The following is a 24,683-nucleotide window of genomic DNA, read 5'->3' on the forward strand; positions in this document are numbered from 1 at the left end:
CCGTCTCACGTGTGCTTCATTGTAAATACTTGCGAATGTTTGTGTGCGTCTATTTTAAGAGGTTTACATTAAGTCGTGATTTGGTAGAAATGTTGGAAATGTGTGTGTGTGTTTTAATGTGTACTGTATTTTGGATCTGTTTGTACACCCTGTTCTAATTTCAAACGTCTGACTCTTAGAGAGAAGGAAATTGGTTATCACATTAAAGAACCACTTTTGCTCAGATCTGCTATCAGACAGAGGCTGCAGAAACTGTGGTTTTGCACCATTTGTCCCTCAGCAGGAAAATTGGGGCCCGGGTTAGGCGTGGCGGCGCCGTCCTGCAGGGTGAACCCTGGACGATCCACCGGCGAGAACCACGGACGTCTCCTTCAAACGTGACTGATGTTACAAAATCGGTTTGGTGCAGAGACAAAAATAAGTGTAGAGCAGAAGTTTTTGCTTTTACTTTTGCTTTGCAAATGATTTGATAAGGTTTTATTTACTTTATTGAGTTTACAGATATTCTGTAGATTAATTGTTGAGCTATACTCTGCAGGCTCAACAGACTATTAACAATTTCAGGACCTTTGTCACTTCTGTGTCGTTTCACATCATCAGCTGTTAATGACGGGATAAAATGCGTCTCAAACACTTTGCTTTCCCTTTAAACTCCTCCCCATACCTGAGTCTTACTCATTTTGACTCAGGTGATTGTGAAGGAGCTCGCCCACTCCTCCTTCACAAGGAGGAGTGAAGCAAGTTTATTATCAGCTGAGATAAATGCCAACCAAGGAAAACGGTTCCTGCTCCCAGACCTGCAGCTGAAATCTGCAGCGGCCCCCGTGGGAAAGCCGAAAAGTCTTCTGGAAAAATGAGACAAAGAATTAAGTGTTTGACCACAATCACGTAAAGTTAGTTTGGAGAAACCGTGACATATTTTCAAGCATTGTGGTGGCAACCTCATGCTGTGGGTTCCTTTCACTGCTGGTGTATTGCACAAAGCGGATGGAATCATGAAGATAGATGGTTGAAATATGGATGCAACATTCAGAAAGAGCAATAATCATTGTTTACAAGAAAATAAAGGAACACAGATGGAGAACTATATTAAAAAAATACAAGACATTAAACAATAATGGTAATAATTAAACATTTCATAAAAGAAAAACATTAAAATGTAAATTTTTAAGACATTACATTTACATAAACCATGACGAAAATGACTTATCAGTATTGGACCTTTGTGGCTAACCTGCATAAAAACAATATTTTCATTTCTTATTTAAATTAACTACAAACAAAAACACATCAGAGCTGGTTGTAAAAGCATTAAACACACTAAAATTCAATTCAGTTAGTGGAAAATCCTCAATCTCAACCCTGTAGAAAATCTCTACGATGTGAAAAAAAAAGAAGAAAAAATCCAGAAAACCAAACAGTTTACTATCATTTTTGATGCGAAGACTGGTCCCATTTCCAGTCAAAACTAAACAAGAAGTTAGTTCATGGCTACAATAAAGTTTGCGGTTCCTATGCACCTTAATTATTACTATATGTACATGTGTATAAATGTATAGATGTATAGTTTTCATCATTCATTGATATCAGTAAATCCACAATGACACGAAACTTGTGCGCTGAGTTATTGTTTTAAAACCCCTTAAAAACCATCATAAAACAGAGCACCTAAAATAAATTCTTAAAAAAGAGAATGATACTGATGATGAGGGCAACGCTTTATTTGACGGGGTGTGCATAAGACTGACAGGACACTGTCATAAACATGACATAGCGCCTGTTATGAACATGAAAGAGTCTTCATGAATGTTTATGACGGTTGTCACAAAGTGTCTTTCGGTAAATAATGGCACTTTTAATGCAAATTTGCATTAAAAGTTGCATTAAGAGTCTATTAAAAGTGTCAACTTAGCATTATTTGGTAAATAACGACGTTTTAATGCAAAGTTCCATTAAAACTCACATCAAAAGTCAATTAAAAGAGTCGACTTTGCATTAATTATTTACCGACTGACACGAGTGTCATGTTTATGACAGTGTCATGTCAGCCTTACGCACATCCCTTCAAATAAAGTGCCACCATGATGGGTGTGTGTGAAGACTTCTGACCCCCTCTGCCCTGCCTGCAGCATCGTGACCCGGAGGGCCAGGGTTGCTCGACCACGTTGCTCCAGCTGATTAATGAGCCCTGCGCCCTGCTCCGGCCCTCCCTGACAGGCAGCCAATCTGAACGCCTACTGCGAGCGTCCCCCCCCCACTAAACAATCACTTAACTGGTGCACCACCAACAGAGCCCATTATTTCTACTCCGTGGCAGATCGTCCAGATAATTCAATGATCATAACCGGAGGGATAACGGTGACATGAGGGCTGAGATGACTCATGCTGGCTCTGGTTGGACTTTGGATCTGACTAATGGGCTGCAGGAAGTGTGACAGTAAACATTTAGGCTGCGGCGTTTTAAAGGTATGTGTCTAAACACATCATCCCTCCTGTGGTCGTTCGGCATAAACCTGCTCCGACCTGTCTGGCTTTTGTTGAGAGCAGCGCTGCTCCCGAAACAATCCGGATGTTATCCTGAACGTAAAGCTGGGGGATGACTCTGTTGTTCCAGTCAGGGATGAGTTAAGTTTCCTGAAAAGATCAACTAAACTGCAATAAATTAGAGCCAACAGCTGGTTTAGGTTTAAACTGTTAAATTAGGCCTTTTCTTGCCATTTTATTTTGTTGTTAGTTTGTTTATTTGTTGTTTTGGAGTGTTAGTCCCTTCAATCTCCTCCTCAGCAGATAAAATGCTCTATAAGGTCTGCAGAGTGTTTTGAGTTAGTATCCTCCTGCATGATGAAGGATCTCCCTCTATTATTTATTGTGAAAAACTTCTTATCCTAATAATAATTTGAATTTATCGTCTCGCCAAATTTCAATTGCCGATGTTAAACAAAACCCACAGTATTATCAGTATTATCGAAAACAGTTTATTTTTATTACTTTTTTTCCTCCACTTTTTGTTCCAAGAGCATCTGTGAATATCAGCACATTTGAAAATATCACTTCAACACAGCTTCTGTTTGCAGTGTGCTGGTATAAATAACACACACTGAAGCAATTTTCACCCTGAAAAAGCCCATTTCAAATGGGAATGTTTCTCAAGAACACTTTATTTGTGTTTGTGACGCTATGAATGTCGCGCCATGCACCTCACAGCCATATAGTTACCTAAAAAGGAAAGAATAAATTGTTTTTAATCACCACTCTTATTGGTAGCACAATAGTACTGCAAAATACTGCGATAAAATTCTAACTCCACATCACCGACTGTATTGGTTGCATCCTTTTTTTTTTTTTTTTTTTTTTTGAAAGTGTCAAAGTTGTTTTTCTGTTATCGCAGCTGCTGCCAATCGGTTAAAATGAATGAACACACTACAGAAGCAGAAACACAAGCCCAAACCATGATGCTTCCTCCCTTTTGTGTTTGAGTTTGTTTTTTCTCCAAGCTTTCCGTGACTTTAGTAAAGGTTCATCGCATCCATAAAACTTTGCCACCTCATTTCTGAGCCTCGCCTCTGTACGTTTTGGATAATTACACTCTGGCCTTCATGTTCCTCTTGCTAATTAGTGGCGTGCTTCTTCTGGTGTGGCCCCAGCAGATTGTGACATCTTCACCCCCTGCCCTCTGGAGGTTGCTGCAGATGTCACAAACAGATGTTGGTTTTTTTTAAAGCTCTCACAATGTTTCTGTTGTTTCCTGCTGATTACTCACTGGATCTCTCTTTCTCGTGTCTCTGTTCTGTGGTTTCTTTTTTTCCTTCAGGACATTCAGTTGCTTGTTTCCCCCCCCTTATGACACATCCAAGTATAAATGCAATATGAACAGGCGCAACGCTACGGGGAGTAGACATTAAGGATGATTTATTGTTTGAACGATCGGTGGAAAATGACACACCTGGAGCATCAACAAATACCTGCCAGTCACATGCTCCCAGTTCCTTTCTAATAACGCTGTCGTCTGAGCTGTGAGTCTGAAACTAAGAGTTAAATGTTGATCTCTTAGTTCATAGTTGTCAAAAATTAAGAAGCTGACCTCACTGGTTTAATAGTTTGGTTTAGTAATTTGTGACACAGTTTCCTAACAAGAATATTCGAAACACGTGAAGAAACTGTTAAAAATGAACGTTTAAACGAGTCATCAGTCATAAAACATGTCAAAACATTATCATGTTGAGCAGCCATTTGTTATTTATTATCCCGAGCCCTTACAAAAAAATCTGAGAAACTGTCTGCTTTTGTTTCTTTGTGACATTTGCATTTTCATTGCATTTCATCGGAAATACGGCTAAACGTTTCTCTGACTGGCAGACAAACCCCAGCCAGCAGGAAACCGTTTCCCTAAAAGTTGCACCTTCAGAAAAAAGTAAATAAATAATAACTTTACTGGAGCTACAGACTTTCTAATCTTCAGTGAATCCTCTGGATATGTTCCCCAAAGGATCTCTAAAGGTTATAAGCTGTAATCTGTAGGTGGAACTTTTTTTTTTGAAAACTTTCCATTAGTGCATAACTATTTCACCTGATTTTTATGGAAACTTTTAGTCAAAGGTCTGTCAAAAGGTTCCGGCCTGTTTTATTGGGAATACTACTGCAAACCTTTAGAGAAACCGTCATTAAATATTTTCCAAACGTTTCCTGTATGTCGCATTGTGCAGGTTACAACAGGTTATGATTAGTTACATGTCATATTGGGACATTTGCTGCATTTAGAGAATATTCTACCAATTGTTCACTATATGTATTCAAGGTAAACATCGGCAGGATTTCCCAGGTTTTCCGTCTGGTAGATGCAAACGGTTGCAACAAATTTTTAGGAAACATTTTAAAGAAAATTTCTTAAGGTTTCATGCATGTTACACATTGAAAGCCGCCACGAGCTGTCGAGGTGCAACTGGTCAACATTTAGCAAAGTTGCGTGCAAGGGAAATTTTGAAGGTTGCTATGGTTTCTCCAGGTACCTTCATGGAACATTTCCCAGAGTCTCTCGGGACACAGCTGGGAACATTTCAGTTCTCTTCATGTCACAGTGTGAAGGTTGCTCAAGATTTTCAGGAACAGTCACCAAAATCCTTCCTGAATACACATTGTACCGTTAGTCAATGCTTCCCAGGTTCCCAAAGTGAAGGCTTGCAGCAAAGTTTCGAGAAGATTTTCTAAACGTTACCTCGTAAAAGCTGCTTCACACTTTGAGGTCCTACGGAGAAAAATACAACAGGTTTCAACTCTCAGACCTTTAGGAGGCATTCCCTTAATCTTTTCTGAGGATGACATTGTAAAAGCTGCAACCTTTCGCACAGTAGCCTTTAGGGAGTACTTCTGAAGAAGTATCCTCAAGGTAACTAAAGAGGAAAAAAAATCTCCCGAAGGGTTTCCAGAAGGTCAAAACATAAAAGTGGCGAACAATCTTCCGCTGCCTCAGGAAACCAGAATGGCGTCTCGTGGAAACTTGTAGCACAGCTGACGGAAATCAGTTAAGAAAAAACCCCAACAACTTTAAAAATGTGATTGCAGTGATTATGGTGAAGTGAAACTAAAGCAGGTGTGTGTAGCAGGTGAACTATGGAGCGGTTTATCGTTCAGATGATAAGGAGCAGCAGCGGAGCCACAAGCTGGCGGTAGAAAATGTTATCTCGGATCAGGTGGCTTTTGTTACACAGGTGTGACATCACGGCGACTCGACCAATCGCGGCAGCCGACCGTTAAAGGTGTGGAAAAGCAACACAAAAGACACGGTGCAGTCTGGCGGCTGTATGAGCTAGTCATCTTCTCCCAGGCGTGGTGTTGAGTTTCTATATTTAAAAGGCTGCTTGTGTTTTAAACCAGCTGCAGGGGGCATCATTGGCTTTGCCCGCGGAGGTTCCCTAATCTCTTCTTGAGCACACAAACACACACACACACACACACACACACACGGGCTGTACACCCCCCTCCTCCTGCCAAACTCCAAGGCCGGGCAGCGTCGCCATACGGAACATCCTGCACTCAGCGGAGAGGGGGAGGAGAGAGGGTGCCTGAGCTGAGAGAGAAACGCACACCCTCACAGTGAGAGAGAGACGGGTCTGGCTTCTCTCCTGGCTCTTAAATTATCAGCACCAGAAATTTGGACCAACTCGCCTGCGGAGACGAGCAGAAAGGAGGCAGTCTGTTGCCTCGCCGGAGACCGGGACCAGCGGGATTAAAGAGCCGGACGAGGAGGACTGATGGTCGCGCAGACGCTCTGAAGTTGGACAGACTATACCGAGGTTCCCAGGAGCAAAAACAGCAGGAACAGCAGCAGCCTTCGCGCTCTCTCTTTCCTTCCCCCCCTCCCCCTTCTCCACCTTCCCGAACCCTCCCCTGGAAGGCAGCGGCGGCACCGGGAGGCTGTGCCCGCAGAAACACCGACCATGAAGCTGCCTTGGCTGCTTGCGCTAGCCGCGCTGCTCGCTCACGCCGCCACGGTAAGCTGGAGCCTCGGCTCCTTTGTTAACCTCATGTGCGTGCGTTCGCGTATGTGTGTGTGTAGGTGTGTATGTGTGCTTGCCATCAGTAACGAGACAGCGGTGATCGGTAGGAAATCCTGCACTCGACCTACATATTGGCAGCGCGCGGCTCCACCGTACCCCACCCCCCGCTTTTACGCACTCACCCACACCAGCCTTTGTGTCTCAGTGTCGGGGTTTATTGCGGCTTGTGTTCCCTTGGCTCCGGAGGGGTGGGCAAACATGTGTGTGTGTGTCGGTAATTAGCGGGTTATCTCTAATTGGGGCTGATTACTGGTGTGGTGTGCTGTCTGGGTCTCCAGCTCGCATCCTGCTGTTAATTCAGGGGGGCTCCAGTCATACTGCGGCTCTGACCACTTGATTCCCGTGAAGTCGCGCCGTGGGACGCGGGGTGTGAGGAGGTGGGGGTGGGTTGGTGAGTTCACATCCGGAAGCCAGAACCCGGAGAGGGGGGCTCCCTCCCGTTGTGACCGTGTACTTGTGGAACATAGAGTGGGTGGGTCGGTGGGGTAACGGGGGAAGAACTTATCTGCGATGCGGCGCGCGAACCGGAGCTTGGATGGAATGATGTCATCGGGAACCGCGAGGACGGCAGCTGATTGGGGATGCGCGAGCCCCGCCGCCGCCACCTCCTCCTCCTTTTTCTCCTTCTTCTTCTTCTCCTCCTCCTCCTCTCCGGAGCCGTCCTCGCCGAGCTCCACGCGCACCCCCTCACACACCTTTCGTCACCGATTATTCCAGATATATCCCACGAGCAGAAGGAGGTGGTGGGGGCAGAGGAGCGAGCTGAATCATTGAGAGAAAAGGAAACGAGGACTAAAAATAATCGAAGCGCAGAGATATTTTGGAACGTGAAAAGCCTATGAATACTTTTCATAGACTATAGCTGTGCGTTTCCTGGCTCACCAGTTATTCTGGATGTTTGTCTTCTGTATTTATAACTTCATTCATGCCTGCAGCAGCTATGAGGGCCCCCTCCACATGCACCTCTAAGCAGTGGCGGTTCATTAATTAAGGGCCCCCGGTGTGGTCCCCCTTCTTCCCAAGAGGGAAAAAAGGCCATATCTATAGCAGTGTGTATATACAGTATATATAAACGTATTTCCACTCTTATTGACTAACGTTGAATCGGACTAAACCTTTTCTCTTTTTATATTCGCCAGGTAAAATAATGGGATAAATATTTCTCCATAAATGCTAAAATAATTTATAAATACATCAGTTTTTCTCTTTTTGTCAAGGATATTTTTGAGCATTCAGGCTATTTTGCTCATTTGGTGCCGGTGGCAATGCAGTTTGGCTATAGACCTTGAAGTTCCTGCCTGGCTCAAACCCGCTTTCTCCCCCACAATCGGGGACTTTGCATCTGAGAACAATTGAGCTGCCAAGTCCGTGTAGGAGAGGCTGCTGTTCTGTGGCGACCTCATGGTAGGAAGCGCCAAAAGAACAACACAAAGTATTCCTCGCTTGTTTGATAATTTACTTGAGTTCGAAAAGAAGCCTTCTTCCATGCAACCTTCAGTACCAACCATACATCAATTCATTCATTTTTGTATCTACTTTAAGAACACTTAATTTAAAGTATTCCTCTGCATTCAATTTTAAATTTATTGTAAGGAAATATGGTTTGGGGTCCAGCAAATAATGTCCATCCATGGTTCGTCTGATCAGAGGTGCTATTGTGTCGTATTTCATGAGATTCAGCTTCCCCACTATTAAAGGAAATGTGTTATAATGTGAAGTCGTTTTGCATTGTGATGAGTATTCATTATTCAAATGCCATAAACATTTACACGTGTTCACCTGTGCTACAGTTTCCTATAACAAAGTTCAAATGTAAAGTCTTAGTTAGTTGTTAAATGTAACATTTGCCAACATAAACTAAGGTTTTACAAATTCACATGGAAAATATGAGTTTTTCAAAGTTACTATGTTTTCAAAGAACTTGACCAACTGCTACCAAATATCAGCCAAATCGATCACCTGACTGATCAATCTATCTGGTTTATCCCTTTCCCCAGTCTTCATCCATTACTTCATTAGAAGCAATAACAATGTCGAAGCTTTATTTATCACTTTCTGGTCTAACTTTTCAACACTACAAACGACTACAAGCACTGATGACTTCTAGGTCAGTCGGCTGTAATCTTTGCCAAAGATCCTTGGCGTCCTGCCGACTTAATCTGCCTTTAAGTGAGCAGATGGAGGCAGGTGTGACACACATCCGCACTCCGACTGACACACACTCTGAGTTAGGAGTGTGCAGATAGGTGCAGGTGCTGCTCTAATAGGTGACTCATGCACATGTCAACGGTCTGATATTTACAGGGCTCACCCGGAGTAACCCTGGCCTTCAACGCAGACCCACACACACTGGCTTTTATCTCACGCATTCGCTGACAGGATCGTTCTTCCAGGGCCTCCTGGCTCTGAACCAGCTGACTCTGTGTGTGGATGTCTCCTGAGTGATGTCTCTGTGGGTATTTCCTGTTATCCAACTATTTACATCACATCCGGGATACTGTGATTTATATGGGAGGCCGTTTTTCCCACAGACATCTGTGTCCCACGGATGGCCATTATATTTATGTGCGCGCGAATCCGTTTGCCGTCACGAGGGCCGCGACTGTCCATCTGTCTGTGTTTGTGCATGTGTTTGTGTTGGTGTGCGTGTGTGTGTGTGGGCTCAGAAGTAGTGAATATCCACTGCCAAAAACTTGTTCTCGCCAGCCCTCTTCCTCCTCGACAAGTGCGCGTTATGGTGTGTTGCTGAGGATCATGTTTAACTCACCGAATGAATCAGTGGTTTGTGCCTCCGATAGCCAGACAAAGCCCCCCATAGAGAGATGAAGAAACAGAGAAGGATGAAGAAAGAAAGGGGGAGAAAATAGCCAGAACGAGGCGGGCTGAGGGAGAGTGTGGAATGTGAGAGGCAATTTGACGCAGGAAGTGGGTCCTTCTCGCTTTCCTGAAGCACAAAGTTCCCTCACACACACACACACACACACACACTCATATATATAAAAACATGGTTGGAGGTTAAAATGCAGCTTGGGTGAAGGCGGTGTCTCAGGTGCTTGTGTGTGAAAGGGGTTTGATTTTCAGTGGGTACAGGAAATGAAAAGGATCATGGTTCATATCCGGAGCCGGATTTGGAGTGGGCCGTCGTTTGGAGGTTTTGCTTGGACCCAGCGGTGTAAATAACTCTCCACTCTCTGCCTGTTTTCCTCCCTTTGGCTGTTTACGTCTAGGGACGGGCACAGAGACAAGACGGCAGTCCTTCATCAGCCGGGATGGAGCGGCATTTGATTAAAATTAGTTTTCCTCTCCTCTCGGAGGGGGTTTGGTGGTAGATTGGCTGGAGGATTTAAAAATATTAAAGCCCCGACAACTACAGGCTTCAATATATACTTTATTAGAATTTCATGTGGGATACCAACACAAAGTAGTTTGTAATTATAAAGTGAAAGAAAAAGGCAAATCTCCATTTTTTTTGTTGTTGTTTTTTTTGTTTTTATTTTTCAAATTGGAATCCGAAAAGTGTGATGTTCACGTGTCTTCAGGGAGTCTGGAGTGTGGAACCACCGTTCACTTACAGCTGCACATCTAGAGGCTGCGCATTGTTCTTTGCAAAATAACACAGGTTCAATCAGGCTGAATTGAGTCTCAAGCCTAGACTTTGACTGGGACATTACAAAACATGCTCTCAGAAAACCTGCTAAGCCCGGTGCTCAGCGGGCCAAGTCAGTCATCCAGCCACCCGTCGAGTTATTGAGTTAAAAAATGTTTAAAGTTGACGGGAAATTTGAAAATATCATTTGGTAGTTATGGATTTTTGGAATACTTAAATGTCAACTATAAAGTCTTAAAAAAAGGCAATCATAAAAAAACAACTAATAAATTAACAGTGCTAAGCCTGGTAGGGGCACAAGTAAAGCCTGGTGGCCCACCAGGCTTTTAATATACAGAGGGAAACCCTGATGTCCTACTGTAAGGTAAACTTTAACCCAAGGTTTCAGGCCTTGTTCTGTCCATTCAGAGTTAAACAAAAGTGAAAGAGTGTGTTTTTTATTAGTTAAAAAAAACCCCACACACACCGCTTCCCTTCAGCTTCACAGCTATACACAACTTTGTGCTGGTCTATCAAATAAAATCCTGATGGAATAATCAAGGTTTGTGAATACTTGGCAATGTACGTTAGAGCTGTCTGAAACGTAGCTGTTATTTGCTGAGAAAGCAATGTGTCTGCCGCACAGCAGGTGTTTCTACATGCAACAGCAAAAAAACCGCACAGGTTGAGTAATGATGGCTGCGGCTCACATGGGAGAGGTCCCACCGCTGTTCGACTCGCTGCTTTACAGGGGAAGCTGAAGGAAAGTGACTCGCTGGGTTGTGAAGTTTGCCTGGATTGTAGTCGCTGCTGCTCCTGCTGCTGCTGCTGCTAACGACAAGTCAAAATGTCTGCAGTGAAAGATTGGACCTGCAAATCTGCTGCCAAGTCTGGAGTTTTACTTTTTAATGAAAATTGTTGTATACAAGACTCAAGAGAGAGAGAGAGAGAGAGAGAGAGCCTAAAAGAGCCTGCAGTAATCTCAGAGCCGTGCCTACCCTCCTACTGTATGTCTGTAAGACTGCACACCCAGTAATTTAGATCCCACATCTGACCAGTTCTCATTTCACCACATCGTTTCTCTTCCCTACTGTAAATAGTTCATGTTTTTAGCTAAGGGAGTAAAAATCACTTTTTTTCTCTCTTTTAAGTAAATTTAGACTGTTGCCCTTTAGCAAACACAAGAGCATATGATTGGATTGAGTTCTGAGAGCTTCCACAAAGTCCAGGTGAAAGTTACAGATGTAGCAATAATTAACACTGAGATGCAAAGTGTAATTTAATCTTTTATGTCTGAAACCACTGGCGAGTTTTCATATGGGCGATGTGGCGGTCTGCCCAGGGCGGCACAGCCATCGGGACAGAACCAAATCAGAGCTGAGAAGCTGTCTTGCTATTTTTAAGGACTTTGAACTGCAGTTTGATCTCTAGAATAAAATCCAAAATACGTTGGTTGATTTAATCTTACCTGTAAAATTGTAGCCTGTAGAAATATTTATAAACCTTATGCAAGAGTTTGAGATGTGATGTGAGAATGAGACCTTCGCTCTACTCTTAAAATCACAGAACAAAATGTCAGGATTGTTGGGAAGTCTACCACTTTACAATGGATGGGAGTCCAATTTGTTTTCCCAACTGTGTGCTCAGAAATGTTGACATTTTCAAGAAGAACATCCTCATTAAGGTTGATGGGTTTAAGATTTCCCTTTGGGGAATAAGAGCAGATAATTTAGAGACCAAATCATCAACAGTCAATAGAAAGTCTGACCAGAATCCCTTTCTACATTTGCACCTTTAAAGAAACAATTTTTATCATTTTAACAAAGGGGCCCAAAGTGGTTAAATGGTCCTTTAAAACCTTTCAAAAGTTCACTGTGCAAATAACGCCACTTGCTTATTACAGTAGCATCGAATGCAGACTGAGTGACACTCTGTGCAGGACTTTCCTTACTGTATACTTAGATTTTTTTTAACCTTCCTTGTAATCCTGCTCACTATGCATAGTGGCAAGATAAACATGGGTCCTTATCCATCCCTGTAGGCAGTTGCTAAAAGAAATGGCCCTCTTTGTCATATTTATACCCCAAGGAAACAGAAAGTTATGGATAATGGGCTTTATACAGGAAAAAAAGATGAGTAAAAAACCCAGAAAATTCTCCAGTTACATCTATTTAAAAAGCTTTTTTGGGGGTGTTTACCTACAATTGTGTCATTTCATGAAAAATGTCTCTCTGACATACTGGTGAAATGAACTCAAAGTGAAGCATGGATATTTCAAAAATTGTGAGGTTATGATATTACACTGACTTTATTTTAAGTTTTTCTTCATCTCTATCATTACTAGTGTAATATCAGTTTGGCAAATGAGTGGAAAAAAAAACATGCAAAAAGGTCAAATATTTGTCCAATCAGATGAAGCCTTTCTGCTGTAGATTATTTATCAAAGTCATATGATGATAGCCTTGACGGATATTGGAGATTTTCTCCTGTTGTTCAGCCTGAACATGCAGCGTCTTGCAACATCTCTCTTCTTTTTACGCCAATTTGGTTGTTTTTAGAGTGATTAAGCTTGTTTATGTTAGGAATTATCCATAGATGCTCTGATCAATGTTTTGTGGCCAAGGTCCAACTTCAGACTTTCCAAAGGCTTCCACCTGTCTGTAAGGATTATTAGCCGGTTCCAGTTTCTCTTTAAGAGCTCTAATATAAAGTAAAATATAAGTACAGCAGTAATGTTTTCTTCTTCTTGCTGAAGGTTAGCTGTATTAGAACTAGAGGTAACACGTCCCATGGTAGTAGACGTTTTGGATTATACATTAGCATTTCCTGGGATTCAGATCCTTACATTAAATCTGAGACTCCTTATAGGTTGCCAACAATTTGCGCTGACGGCTCATGAAAATATTTTGCCTTCCTGATATCTGCTGAAAGTCTCTCTCTCTCTCGATGACTCAAAGCCTTAACGGATGGCATGGACTTACTCCATATGTCACAGAAAATACATTTGCTTCCTCTGTCTTTGTTTTTAGAACCTGGCTTACTTTAAATCTTCACTCAGTAACAGCGTCCACACCAAGAAGCGTTGTAACAATCACCGATTGAAAAAGGAGTAGCAGTGCAACATAAAGTTTCCCCGGTGAGACATATCCTGGTCATCCTACATATTAAAATGAAGATCCACCCTGAAGTCGTCCAGTTGGGGACGTTTCTCCTCACAACCTGAAATCACATCAACACTGAGGCTCTGATTATCTCTCTCTCTCACACACACATTTAGAATGGGGTGTAACAGCGGTGGCGGCATGCAGGAGTTTTGTTGATTCAGTGAGTCTGAGGGAGACGGAGAATGCTGGGAGGCGTTTTAGGTAGGTCAAAAAAGGCTAGAAACACAGTTGGTGTAGATATTAAACACACACACACAAGCAGAGACTCCCTTGCAGTAATTGGGCAGACATACTCACACATATTCTCAGGAGTGGGGGGTTTAGATGAATATAGAGACAAGAGGAGGAAGAGAGGGGGTCAGAGGAGGGAATGGAAAAATGAGTCTGCACAGACCACAAGATAATGAGGAAGGGTGAAGGAATGGGGGAGGCAAGAAAAAAAGAAGAGAGGAGCGTTAAGGAGGCTAATAATGGTGGAAGAAAAGGATGGAAAAACAGAGCGAAATGAAGTCGGGAATCACCTAAAGAGCAGGGAAAGGAGCAGAAATGTGTGAAACTGAGGGAAGCTCAGGGATTCGGAGCGGGACGGGGAAGTGGGAGGCAGGCAGACAGGCGAGCGAGCGAGTGAGTAATGGAGGAAGAAAGACAGAAGATGGGGCGATGCTGGGACGCGGCGAGGGGCAGCGTGAGGGCTGGATGATGGTGGATGACATGCGACGGGATGGAGATGAAGGGACGACGGAGGGGGTGTGGGGCAGGGAGGCGTGCGCCGCTCGCTCCCGGGGGACCGTGCTCTACCTGCTCTCTGCGGCCGTCTCCATGACAACCACCGTGGCTGCCGCTGTCACAGCTTTATTGCCCTTCGCCTCCTCTCCATCCCCTCCCATTGCTCTTTTTTCCCCCTCCCTCCTCTCCATCTTTCACTTGCTCTTGTTCCCCTCCTTCCCCCTTCACTCTCAGCTTTTTGTATCCGGTTCTCTTCTTCGTTTGACTTTTATTTCCTTGCTGTTGTCTTCTTCTTCTTCTGCTCCTCCTCCTTGCTATCCCATCCGCTCGCTTGCAATGAATTTAGAAAGAGACAAACCCGAGATGCAGATATACACCAGTAGGGTTTCACCTTTTTTTTTTTTTTTTTTTTGTTGCAGCATGATGTTGGAGCAGCACATTCTTGTGGGCCTTTAGCACTGTTACTGGGACTCCAAATTAGAGAGCACAAATGCGGTGCCGTCTACCCCCCAAAAACCACAAAGCATTCTGGGATCTCTGAGCGGTACAGCTTTCGCTATAAATAAAACCCCCAGAAAGAGGACGCCTCCTTCCCACTAACAAACCAGTGAAAGGGAGAGAGGGTCAGAGAATATCAGTTTTTACTTGAATATTTCGTGGCAGGATTTGTATCTGTAGGAACACACCCCCACACACACCCCACAGTCGCCCTCCTCTTGGGTTTCCATAGCAGTCAGGTAATTATATTAAAGCTGGGTGGGGTTATGCAGAGCTGTCCAGCAGAGCTGCTGGGATGGATCTTTACTGGCAGGCTGCTGATAAGAGCAACCTGAGGCCACAATAAGGTCGGCCTTCACACCAGCGACGAGAATCTCGGTAATATCCCCAAGAGGACGGCCAGAGTCTGACCTCCTTTAACCCGACACGGCATTCATCTTCTCTTTGCAATGTGTTGCTCAGCTTTGTTGGAGATTCATGTCGGAGGCAAAAAATAATTCTGAGTTAAAGAATTATCTTTGCAGGATATACATCCCGGTTTATTCTTGATGCTGGAATGAATGGTTTGGTAAAACTCCAGCTGGTGATTTGTTCGTAAAACCTCACTTTCATGCCAGTCTTGAAGTGAATCCCGATTTCTACTATTATACCTCTCGTCTATTTATAGATCCAAATGTCCCATTGGCTCTTAATTGGGAGTGTCGTTTAAAAAGTGGTGAAAATATTCCCCACAGGACAGTGGAGCTCAAGCTTTTTATCATGAAATCCTCACACTCTCCAAACGAAACCAAACACAGCCGCTGAAATACAAGCTTTCCAGCCTGTATTCATATCTTTCATAAACAAACAATCCCACCAGCTGTCTCATGCATCTAGATAGAATATATAATGCATATTTAATGTTTGCTTTCAGTGTCTTCCTATATAATCTGCCATACCGTCAATCCTACCGGCAACAATAGCCGTTTGGCAGCCTCTTCTCAGCACAAAAACCTCTGTGGTAAATCGCAGACATGATTGTTCCCCACTACAGATGATGCATGATGGCAAGCTTGTCAGTTTAATGAGATTTTTTTTTTTTAATTGAGAGAAACAAAACTGTGTTCTTGTCTCGGCATTGACCAGTTTCATTCACTTGTATTTTAAAGTTATGTTTTTGTTTTTTTTAAAGCTACTAATATTTTCTTTAAGGCTAGAGTTTTACTTTGCATTGCTGCGCTGCCGGCTCTCCGTTATATCTGGTCAAAGATGTTTCTTTTCTTTCCTGAAAGCAGGACCAACACCATATAGTCACAAACTGTGATATTTGTTTCTTTTCTGTCTGAGAACAACTGAGTAAAGGTTTGAGGAAGTTGTTGACAGATTTGGTCTTTTCATTGCAGCCCCTTAAAGTCACCACTGGTGTTGCCTAAATTGCCACCAGCGCTTGTTGTCAAATCTTCACCAGTTTTTCCAGGGGGTCTTAAAATATTCCCCCTCTGCACTTCTGAGTCCAAGAGTTTCCACTGTAGGATTGAGGTCCTAATATTCTTGAACGCCTTGTTTTATTAGCTGTATCTGGTGTTGACCTTTCCAATAAACTTAGCATAAACTAGTTTACTAGCTTGTTTAGTTTGGAAAAAGTTGATTACCTACTTCTGGTTTGAGAGATTATACAACAAAGCTTGCATGTGTCAAACGTCTTTTAGCAAACTATAGGTGTTAACTTTTTAAAGCTTGTTTTTTTTTTTTAAAGATTGACCATTGCTTTGAACTTTTCTCTCTTTTTAGAAAGAAAAAGTCAAGTTGTTTTGTTTGCAAGGAGTAAAAATGGAGTCAACCCCAGCATATTTACTGTCTGAGGGCAACAACCCTTACAGAGTCAGAGGTTGATGACCTCTAACCTTGTCCTCTGCTAAGACGAGCTGTAATCGGCAACAAATTCAAGGGATGGCGTTTTCCATCGTCTACTGACCGGTTTTGCACCACGCTTTCTCAAACTTACAACCGTTTGATTGGTGCTTGGATCGTAGCCCCACACAGTGGAACGGAGGCCTGAGATGGCAGCTATCTTGCAAAAAAAAAAAAAAGACAGCAAACCGGTGTGCTAATGTTACAGTTGATCATCATCCCACCTAAAACCTGCCAGATTGTTCCGGTACAGGACACTTGATTGCACATCGCCAGACCCTTAGCTTGGAGGCTGACAAGATTTATTCTCCAGGGACTGTCCTCCAGTGAGAAAAGTATGATTTGTTGTACAGCAAGTCAGACAGGAAATGAAAAATTACAAAATGACTACCCCAGTCACATAGTGATGCTGGACTTAGACAGGCAGAGGGGATGTTTGCTTGGACTTTTAGCCAAGTTTTGCATCTTTTGCAGATGTGAGGAGCTGATTTGCAGCCAGCGGCGAGTCTCCTTTCACACTGGATCCAGACCGCCCAGGATCTACTAGATTAACACTGGATCAAAGTAGATATGAAAGACTTCACGTCAGTGTGAAGGAGAAAATGACTCCACCGTTTCCTTGGCAAAAGATGCATAAGAGTACAATTCTTATGGGTATTGTACAGCAATTACATATTGCTGTAATATTTACAGCAATATTATTAGTAATATTGGAGGTTTCGTTTCCTCCACCGCCAGTTTCAGCTTTGCACAATTGTGCATTTTTATCAGCTTGTTATCCCCGTGAGGGGATGCAGGAGAGATGACTTCCTCTACAAGGAGCAGGCCAACACCAATCTAGATATTTTTGCAGTCATATTAATTTGACAAATTATTCTGTGTGCAGTTCCTGCTCAGTCCAGTCACACAGAATTTAAACTCTGCGTTTTATTTATTGATTCTGGGCTCTTTATTTGACCCAGTGTTTCTCTTCTCTTTCCCGTTGGGACAAATGGTTTTCCCCATTCGGCCCATAAACTCTATGAACCTATTTAATCTACAATCCCACAAGATTGTGCAAAGTCCAGTCTTCTTCTCGCAGCTTTGTTTTTGTTCCGGCCTGATGCGGAGTGGAAACACTAAGCTGTGTTTCTGTTCTATTTTAAAGTAAGACATTATATTTTGTGAATTCTAATCTGTCGGCTTGTAATTCTAAATCTGAGGTGGTAATTTTTAAATCTACACCTACAGTTTTAGCAGTTGGTGGGGAAAAAACAAGTTCGACAGTGGTAAAGGGTGCCGAGTCGTTTGTGAATCCACGCAACAGCAAAACCAGCCTACCTGTAACAGAGAAAGCAAATAAAACTAGTGTTTTTTTTGTAAGGAATTCCCATAACATTTTGTCTTCCGCTGCTTGTGTTTTGCAGAAGAGCACACTTTCTCATTTTAAACTTGCTTTCTGACTTGCACTTAGCGGAAACACTATCTCCGGTCTCCTTGGAGGCCATCTTTTAAAATCACAGCTCATAGCTCTGTAAGGATGTTTCCACTGTATATTTATGGAGCCGCCGACGTAAATGAAGACAGAGTTGGGTTTTTCCCCCATGGGAACATCTCCACGGGCTTATAGAAGGGAAAATTAGATCGAGTAAAATCAGAATGCAGACTTTATATTCATGAGGAATTGAGTATAGACTCTAGTTTGACCTTAAATGTGTTCATAAATTAAAGGAATTAATGTGCTCCAGCTGCAGCACGCTGTACAATACGTGCATTTTATTAGCATCATTCTCCTTTTTCAATCCTTTTCGTCTCTTTGGGATGCATGTTTTCCAAATTAGCCAAACCTATCGGCGGGTTGTGTCACAAATTTTAGGGATCTCTTGTTACTGACGGCGAATCGGGAGGTTGTACTGGCTGCAGGATGTGCGTATTTATAGCCTAGAAGCTTCGAATCAAGAGGGGAGCTTCCTGAGCGACGCACAATGGGGGTTTTTCACACAGGTGTTCGCTTACATGAGAACCAGCGGCTGGACGAGGGTGACGGCAGAGGCACGTGGAGGCAGTTTGAGTGAGAAACACTGTGTGGGAAAGGCATGTGACTGTGTGTGCGTTTTAAATAATTCAGCCACACGTCCCGACAGAGGAGTGAATGAGGTCAGGAGCTCATTGCTGCAACGCTTTCCCCCCTTTCTCCATCTATCCATCTGTCTTCACACCCACATCTCTGCCTCCGTCCTCTCCTCGCCGCAGAGCGCTCCCCCCGCCCGCCTCGATAAACAGGAACTAAATAACAAAAGGGCTTCCCTCGTGTTCCTCACGTCCCTCCAATTATCAGAGCCACAAGGGAAGAGCATCGATCCAATTAAATACTGACTCTGGAACCTGCTGTGTGTGTTTGTGTGTGTGTGCGCATGGATCTTCTAAAGTGAACCTTTGAACCGGGTTCTTTTAAGGATTCCTTCAAAGATGTTTGCAGTCTGAACGAACCCCTGAAGCTAATGAGCTGCGTGTTCAGTCGCTGCTACAGGTTTTTCTTTCCCGATAAACGCCTCCATATGCACGCACACCCACACACACACGCACACATGCTTATATATGCGGCAGCAGGTGATTCATTCTTAATCTTTCATTCCAACAGTTGTGGATTAGCCCTAATCTTCCCCACAGAGACTCTGGCCTGAAAGGCTGACTGACACTGAGACTGCGGGTACATGTGTGTGAGAGCATTGTTTGTTTAGCTGTGTGGGATGTGATAATTGTTTCCCTTGTTGGACTCCGAGCGGAGTCCGTATGACAGGACATGATCTGACTGAGGCAGATAAATAACTCAGACTGGCAGGTCACACGACATGGAAACATTATACACAGCAGGGGGAGGAAGAGGAGTGTCCACTCCTTTATTACAAGGCTTTCTTTTTTTTTTGCATTTGAAAGTTATCTGCAGTTGCACTTTCTTGAGCAATTAATCAAGAAACTCTTCTTCATTAATCAGGTTTTAGCTATATTTACCTACATAATTAGTCAGAATCAGTCTTCTAATCTGTCAAAAAGGAAATATTTTATATCTCCTCATTGGATTTATTAGAAATCTAAGGAAGGAAGAAGTTTCTTGGTTTCCATCAGATTGGCATGCTAAAATTGATACAGAAAACAACATTCGGAAGGGATAAAATAATGTGATTAGGAGTTAGTTTGATTGTTAGTCAGACTAAAGTCCATCCATCCATCCATCCATTTTCTGTTCACCCTTGTCCCTAATGGGGTCGGGAGGGTTGCTGGTGCCTATCTCCAGCTACGTTCCGGGCGAGAGGCGGGGTTCACCCTGGACAGGTCGCCAGTCTGTCGCATGGCAACACAAAGACATACAGGACAAACAACCATTCACACACACACTCACCCCTAAGGAAAATTTAGATAGACCAATTAACCTAACAGTCATGTTTTTGGACTGTGGGAGGAAGCCGGAGTACCCGGAGAGAACCCACGCATGCACAGGGAGAACATGCAAACTCCATGCAGAAAGACCCCGGGCCGGGAATCGAACCCAGGACCTTCTTGCTGCAAGGCAACAGTGCCACTGTGCAGCCCTCAGACTAAAGTCCTCATTCTAATTATTTAATTAAATAGCGAGAAAATAACAACAAAAAAGAGATTTTCTGTTTTGATAAACGTCTGCAGTGAGAGAAGTTTTAACTTTTCTCAAAAATTTACTTGCCTCTCAGGAGTTTTATGAATGATGCCAGGATGAGGAAAACTCCCCTAAAGAAAGTGGGACTGAGTTCATTGAAAATCTGGAGGAAAATCAAATTAAATGGCGTTTAAAAAAAAAGACAAACATAGCAAGACGTGCAACTAAAACAACCGGGTACGGAGAGGCTGATCAGAGAGATTTATCTTTCCCTTTCATTGTTTTGTTTAGTCCTGACATGTAATGTTGCATTTAGTGTAATGCTAAGTGGTGTGTGTCTCAGCTATAGCGCCCGGTGAAATATGTAGGATCTCTGCCAACGCTAATTGTAAAGCATGTGCTTCAGTGGGTTGCTGGAAAGAAATTGCGTCCCAGGACATAACTGCAGAGCGCCGAGTCAAAGGGAGAACAAAGCAACAAGGTGTGGTGGCAGAAATGATTGCACGCTGTGCCGAGGTGCTGGGAGGGAGATGTGAGCGAAATGAAAGCCAAAGAAGGTCGGAGGCAATCCCAGAGAAACGGTGATATGAAAGGACGGGGCTGCGACTCCGAGAGGCAGATTGGTTGGAAAAGGGTCGCATCGGGAGGAAAGTTCGAGGCAGGATTTGGAAGTCGGCGGCTTCGAGAGAAGTTAACCCAGCAGAGGAGCAGATGAGCTGACGAAGGAGGAAAATGAGATGACGAGAGAGAGGTGGACTGGGAGGATTGGTGTCCTGGTAGCAGCAGACACACAGACTGGTGGCTAATGCAGGCCTGTAAAGAGCTTAGGACAGCTGAGGCGGATTGAACGGAGGAACAACCTGGACGGGATTACGCCGAGGCAGAGCAAGACGGGAAAGATAACCCACATATACTTCCCTTCCCATCTCTGACCGCTCTCCGACTGCACTCTTTAATTAACAGGAAGCCTTTAATGCTGAACATTTACACCAGATCCTTGTGTTTGAGAAGCAGTTAGTTCCTCAAGTGTTCCCCTTCATTAATTAGCGAGTGAGTAATGTTGCCCACAGAGAGATGGGGCTATTTTTAAGAGTTTGGAATCATCAAAAAAACGAGTAAACGTGCCCTCACCTGGGGGTTTTAATCATGTTTATAAAGGATTCAACAGAGACTGAAAGGAAGTAACAGTTATTGCCAATAAAGAACACCTAACAAAACATTACTGGGTGCAGAAGCACAATTTGAATGATTATGAGCTGGTTTAATAGTTTAATAGGCTGGAATTATTAGATAATATTTAAAATAACTGCTGTTTTACCGTAACATTAAGACTGCATTAGTTTCAATCTAATATAGTGTAGGAACAAAACCATATTGCAGTGGTCAACCAGTTGAAGAGCTGATATTCACTCATTCAGATACCGGCTTCCTTTAGATCTATGGTTCTGGGAAAAAAATCAACAGACCACTTGAAATGATCTGTTCTCTGATTTTCCTCTTAAAAGGTAAAATTGTTCTTTTATTCTATGAACTACTGACATGTCTCCAAAATTCCAAGCAAAAATTGAGTATTTATTTGCAGAAAATGAGAAATGACCAAAATAACGAAAAAGATGCGGTGCTTTCAGACCTCAAATAATGCAAAGAGTACAAGTTTAGAAACAACAATACTAATGTTTTAACTCGGGAAGAGTTCAGAAATGAACATTTGGTGGAATAACCAGGAGCTGTCAGTGCAGTGGGCTCTTCATTTCTTTCCAGAGCTGTATATATAATTGCCTATTTCCTCTTTGAAAAACCATTCAAACTCAATTCAATAGATGGAGAACATCTGTGAACATTAGTTTCAAGTCTTCTCATTGATTTCCAAATGGATTTAATTTTGGGCTTTGACTGGGCCATTACATGACTAGCTCTAGCTGTCTCTTTAGGGCTGCTAAATTTGCACCTTTATCACAGTCGCAAGTGTTTTTTATTTTTTTAACCTTTCTGTTTAGCTTCCTGGATCCTCCTCTGCTCTGACCAGCTTCCTTTTGCCTAATAAAAACCGCAACATGATGCTGCCACCACCATGTTTTGGTGGTTAGCGTTTCCACCACACAGATTTTTGGAAATATGTCTAAAAGTGAATTCTCATCTTTCTGCTGCAGTTCCTTCCCCAGAGTTTCAAATTCACACCATTCTGTTTATTCCTTCACAAAAACAATCTAAAACGATAACATTCCTTCCACTTTAACTACTTTTATGTTGTTCTTCACATACACTGACCTTTAGTTGTAGCACAGCAGATTGCGGAAAAGTACGAGTGACGTGAATATATTTGCAAAGCACTGTAACCGTACTGCATAGCAAGGTTAACGGTTATGAAGCTGAAAACATAATTGGAGTTTAAACTCTCGAGAAGATAATTTTTTTGCATCTGCTGTTCAGAGACAAATGTAACATCTCTCTGACTTAGATCTACACTACATGGCATTTTCCTGTCAAAACAGCAGTAAATCTGAGAAGGTAAAGATATTGGTTTATATAATCAGAGAGAAGCTCCAGCTGCAGCTCTGGCACTTTTAATGAAGGCTGTCGGTGTTCCGAGCGATAAAACAACCACATGTAGCAGATAAAACCATGAAGGAGGAAACAGTTCAACAGAAACCAGTTAAACCCTCTGCCAATATTCATGTTCATCCAATAATGGGCCTTCTGCTGTTCTGACTTGTTCTGTGCTTAAAATGACACGACTACATTAAAAACCTCTTGCCAAGTTGGAAGGTTGTCAGAAAGTATTATGTAAAAGTGTCTTTTAGTTGAAGTCTGTTCAATTTACCGCAGTTTGTGCTTGAAAGATGCCACAGACGGGAAATAATCTCGCATGTGTAGTTGGTCTAACTTTGTGTTAAAGTAGGATTTTGCTGGTAGGCTAATTTCTGTTTAATGGAAACAATCTGCACCAATACGACCCATTTTTACATTTTTTTTGTTTTGTTTTAGATGTTAACACTATAAAAAAGCTGACGGTAGAAAGATGCTACAGTGACTTTATAGATTCAAAATTTAATCCTACATCTGGTTTACATCTTCATTAGATAGAAACTTATTTGATTTAGAAATGAGTGAACAAAATAATTGTTGAATTCTGTATGTGCACAATAATAAAATACAATTTCTAATAAGTACAGTAAATAAGTTATGACATGCATCTGAATTTATGGCACAAGTATAAATACATTTTATTGATGAATTTAAAACACTGGGCTTCAATGTCAATGTCAATGTCAAATTTATTTATATAGCACCTTACAGCAGACAAGACTGCACCAAAGTGCTGCACAAAACAATAACACAAAAACAACAACACAATGACAAAACAGAACACACATCATTTAAATGCCAAAGAGTAAAAATGAGTTTTAAGAAGCGATTTAAAATGGTCCAGGCTGTGGGCAGATCTAATCTGGAAAGGTAAGTTATTCCATAAAACAGGGGCAACAACAGAAAAAGCTCGATCTCCTTTCCTCTTAAGTCGAGTTCGAGGAACTGTAAGTAATAACTGATTATTTGATCGTAGCGTTCTGGACACAGACTGGAAATTTAAAAGGTCCCGAAGATAAGGGGGGGCTAACCCATTTAAAACTTTAAAAGTTAACAAAAGAATCTTAAAATCTATTCGATAAAAAACAGGCAGCCAGTGTAAAGATGCCAGAGTTGGCCTTATGTGGTCATGCTTCCTGGTTCCTGTGAGAAGCCGTGCTGCTGCGTTATGGATCATTTGAAGTCGCTGAATCTGTGATTTTTCCATCCCTCTATATAAAGAGTTGCAGTAATCCAGTCGAGTTGTTATGAAGGCATGGATAAGTCTTTCAAAGTCCTTAAAACCGAAATAAGATTTGACTTTTGCTAAAAGCCGAAGGTGGTAAAAACTCGATTTAACGACAGAACTAACTTGTTTATGTAGCTTTAGAGAGCTGTCAAAAGTGAAACCAAGATTCCTAGCAGAGGTCTGATAAGAGCGAGCTAAAGAACCAAGAATCTGATCTGGATTTGTAGTCTGAAGTTTCTGACCAAATAATAGAACTTGAGTTTTGCTTTCATTGAGGTGAAGAAAGTTTTTTTCCAACCATAATTTAACTTCAGCTAAACAGTTTAGCAACAGCTGAAGAGAATCAGTTGTACCATTTTGCAATTTAAGGGGCAAATAAATCTGGATATCATCTGCAAAACAATGAAAGGAAATATTAAATTTTTGGAAAATTTTACCAAGAGGCAGTAAATACAAGATAAACAAAATGGGCCCTAAAATTGACCCTTGGGGAACACCATACTTTAATGGTCTGGCCCCAGAACAGGATTGGTCAAGATGAACAGAAAAGGTTCTGTTTTCTAAATAAGACTTGAACCATTGGAATACTGAGCCTCGCAGGCCAACACAGTGTTTTAATCTATGTAAGAGAATTTGATGATCTACAGTATCAAATGCAGAGCTCAAATCTAGAAGTAATAAAACTGCAATGTTGCCTGAATCAACTGTTAAGAGGAGATCATTATACACTCGGAGCAAGGCAGATTCAGTGCTATGAGCAACTTTAAACCCAGACTGGAACTTCTCAGTTATATTATTGTCTTTTAAAAACATTTCAAGCTGAATAAAAACTAATTTCTCA

At 42.3% G+C, this 24,683-nt stretch overlaps 1 protein-coding gene across 1 annotated transcript in view; it reads left to right on the forward strand.

The window, feature by feature from the left end:
* The first annotated feature begins 5,792 nt into the window (after positions 1-5,792).
* sdc3 (syndecan 3) overlaps positions 5,793-24,683 on the forward strand; it is a 52,328-nt gene continuing 33,437 nt past the window's right edge. Inside the window, exon 1 of the mRNA XM_032580310.1 lies at positions 5,793-6,488. Within this exon, the coding sequence (XP_032436201.1) occupies positions 6,435-6,488 (54 nt within the window). The 5' untranslated portion in view covers positions 5,793-6,434. The remainder of the gene's footprint in view (positions 6,489-24,683) is intronic.

This window comes from Xiphophorus hellerii, chromosome 13 (genome assembly GCF_003331165.1).
Source record: "Xiphophorus hellerii strain 12219 chromosome 13, Xiphophorus_hellerii-4.1, whole genome shotgun sequence".
NCBI classification, from domain to species: Eukaryota; Metazoa; Chordata; class Actinopteri; order Cyprinodontiformes; family Poeciliidae; genus Xiphophorus; species Xiphophorus hellerii.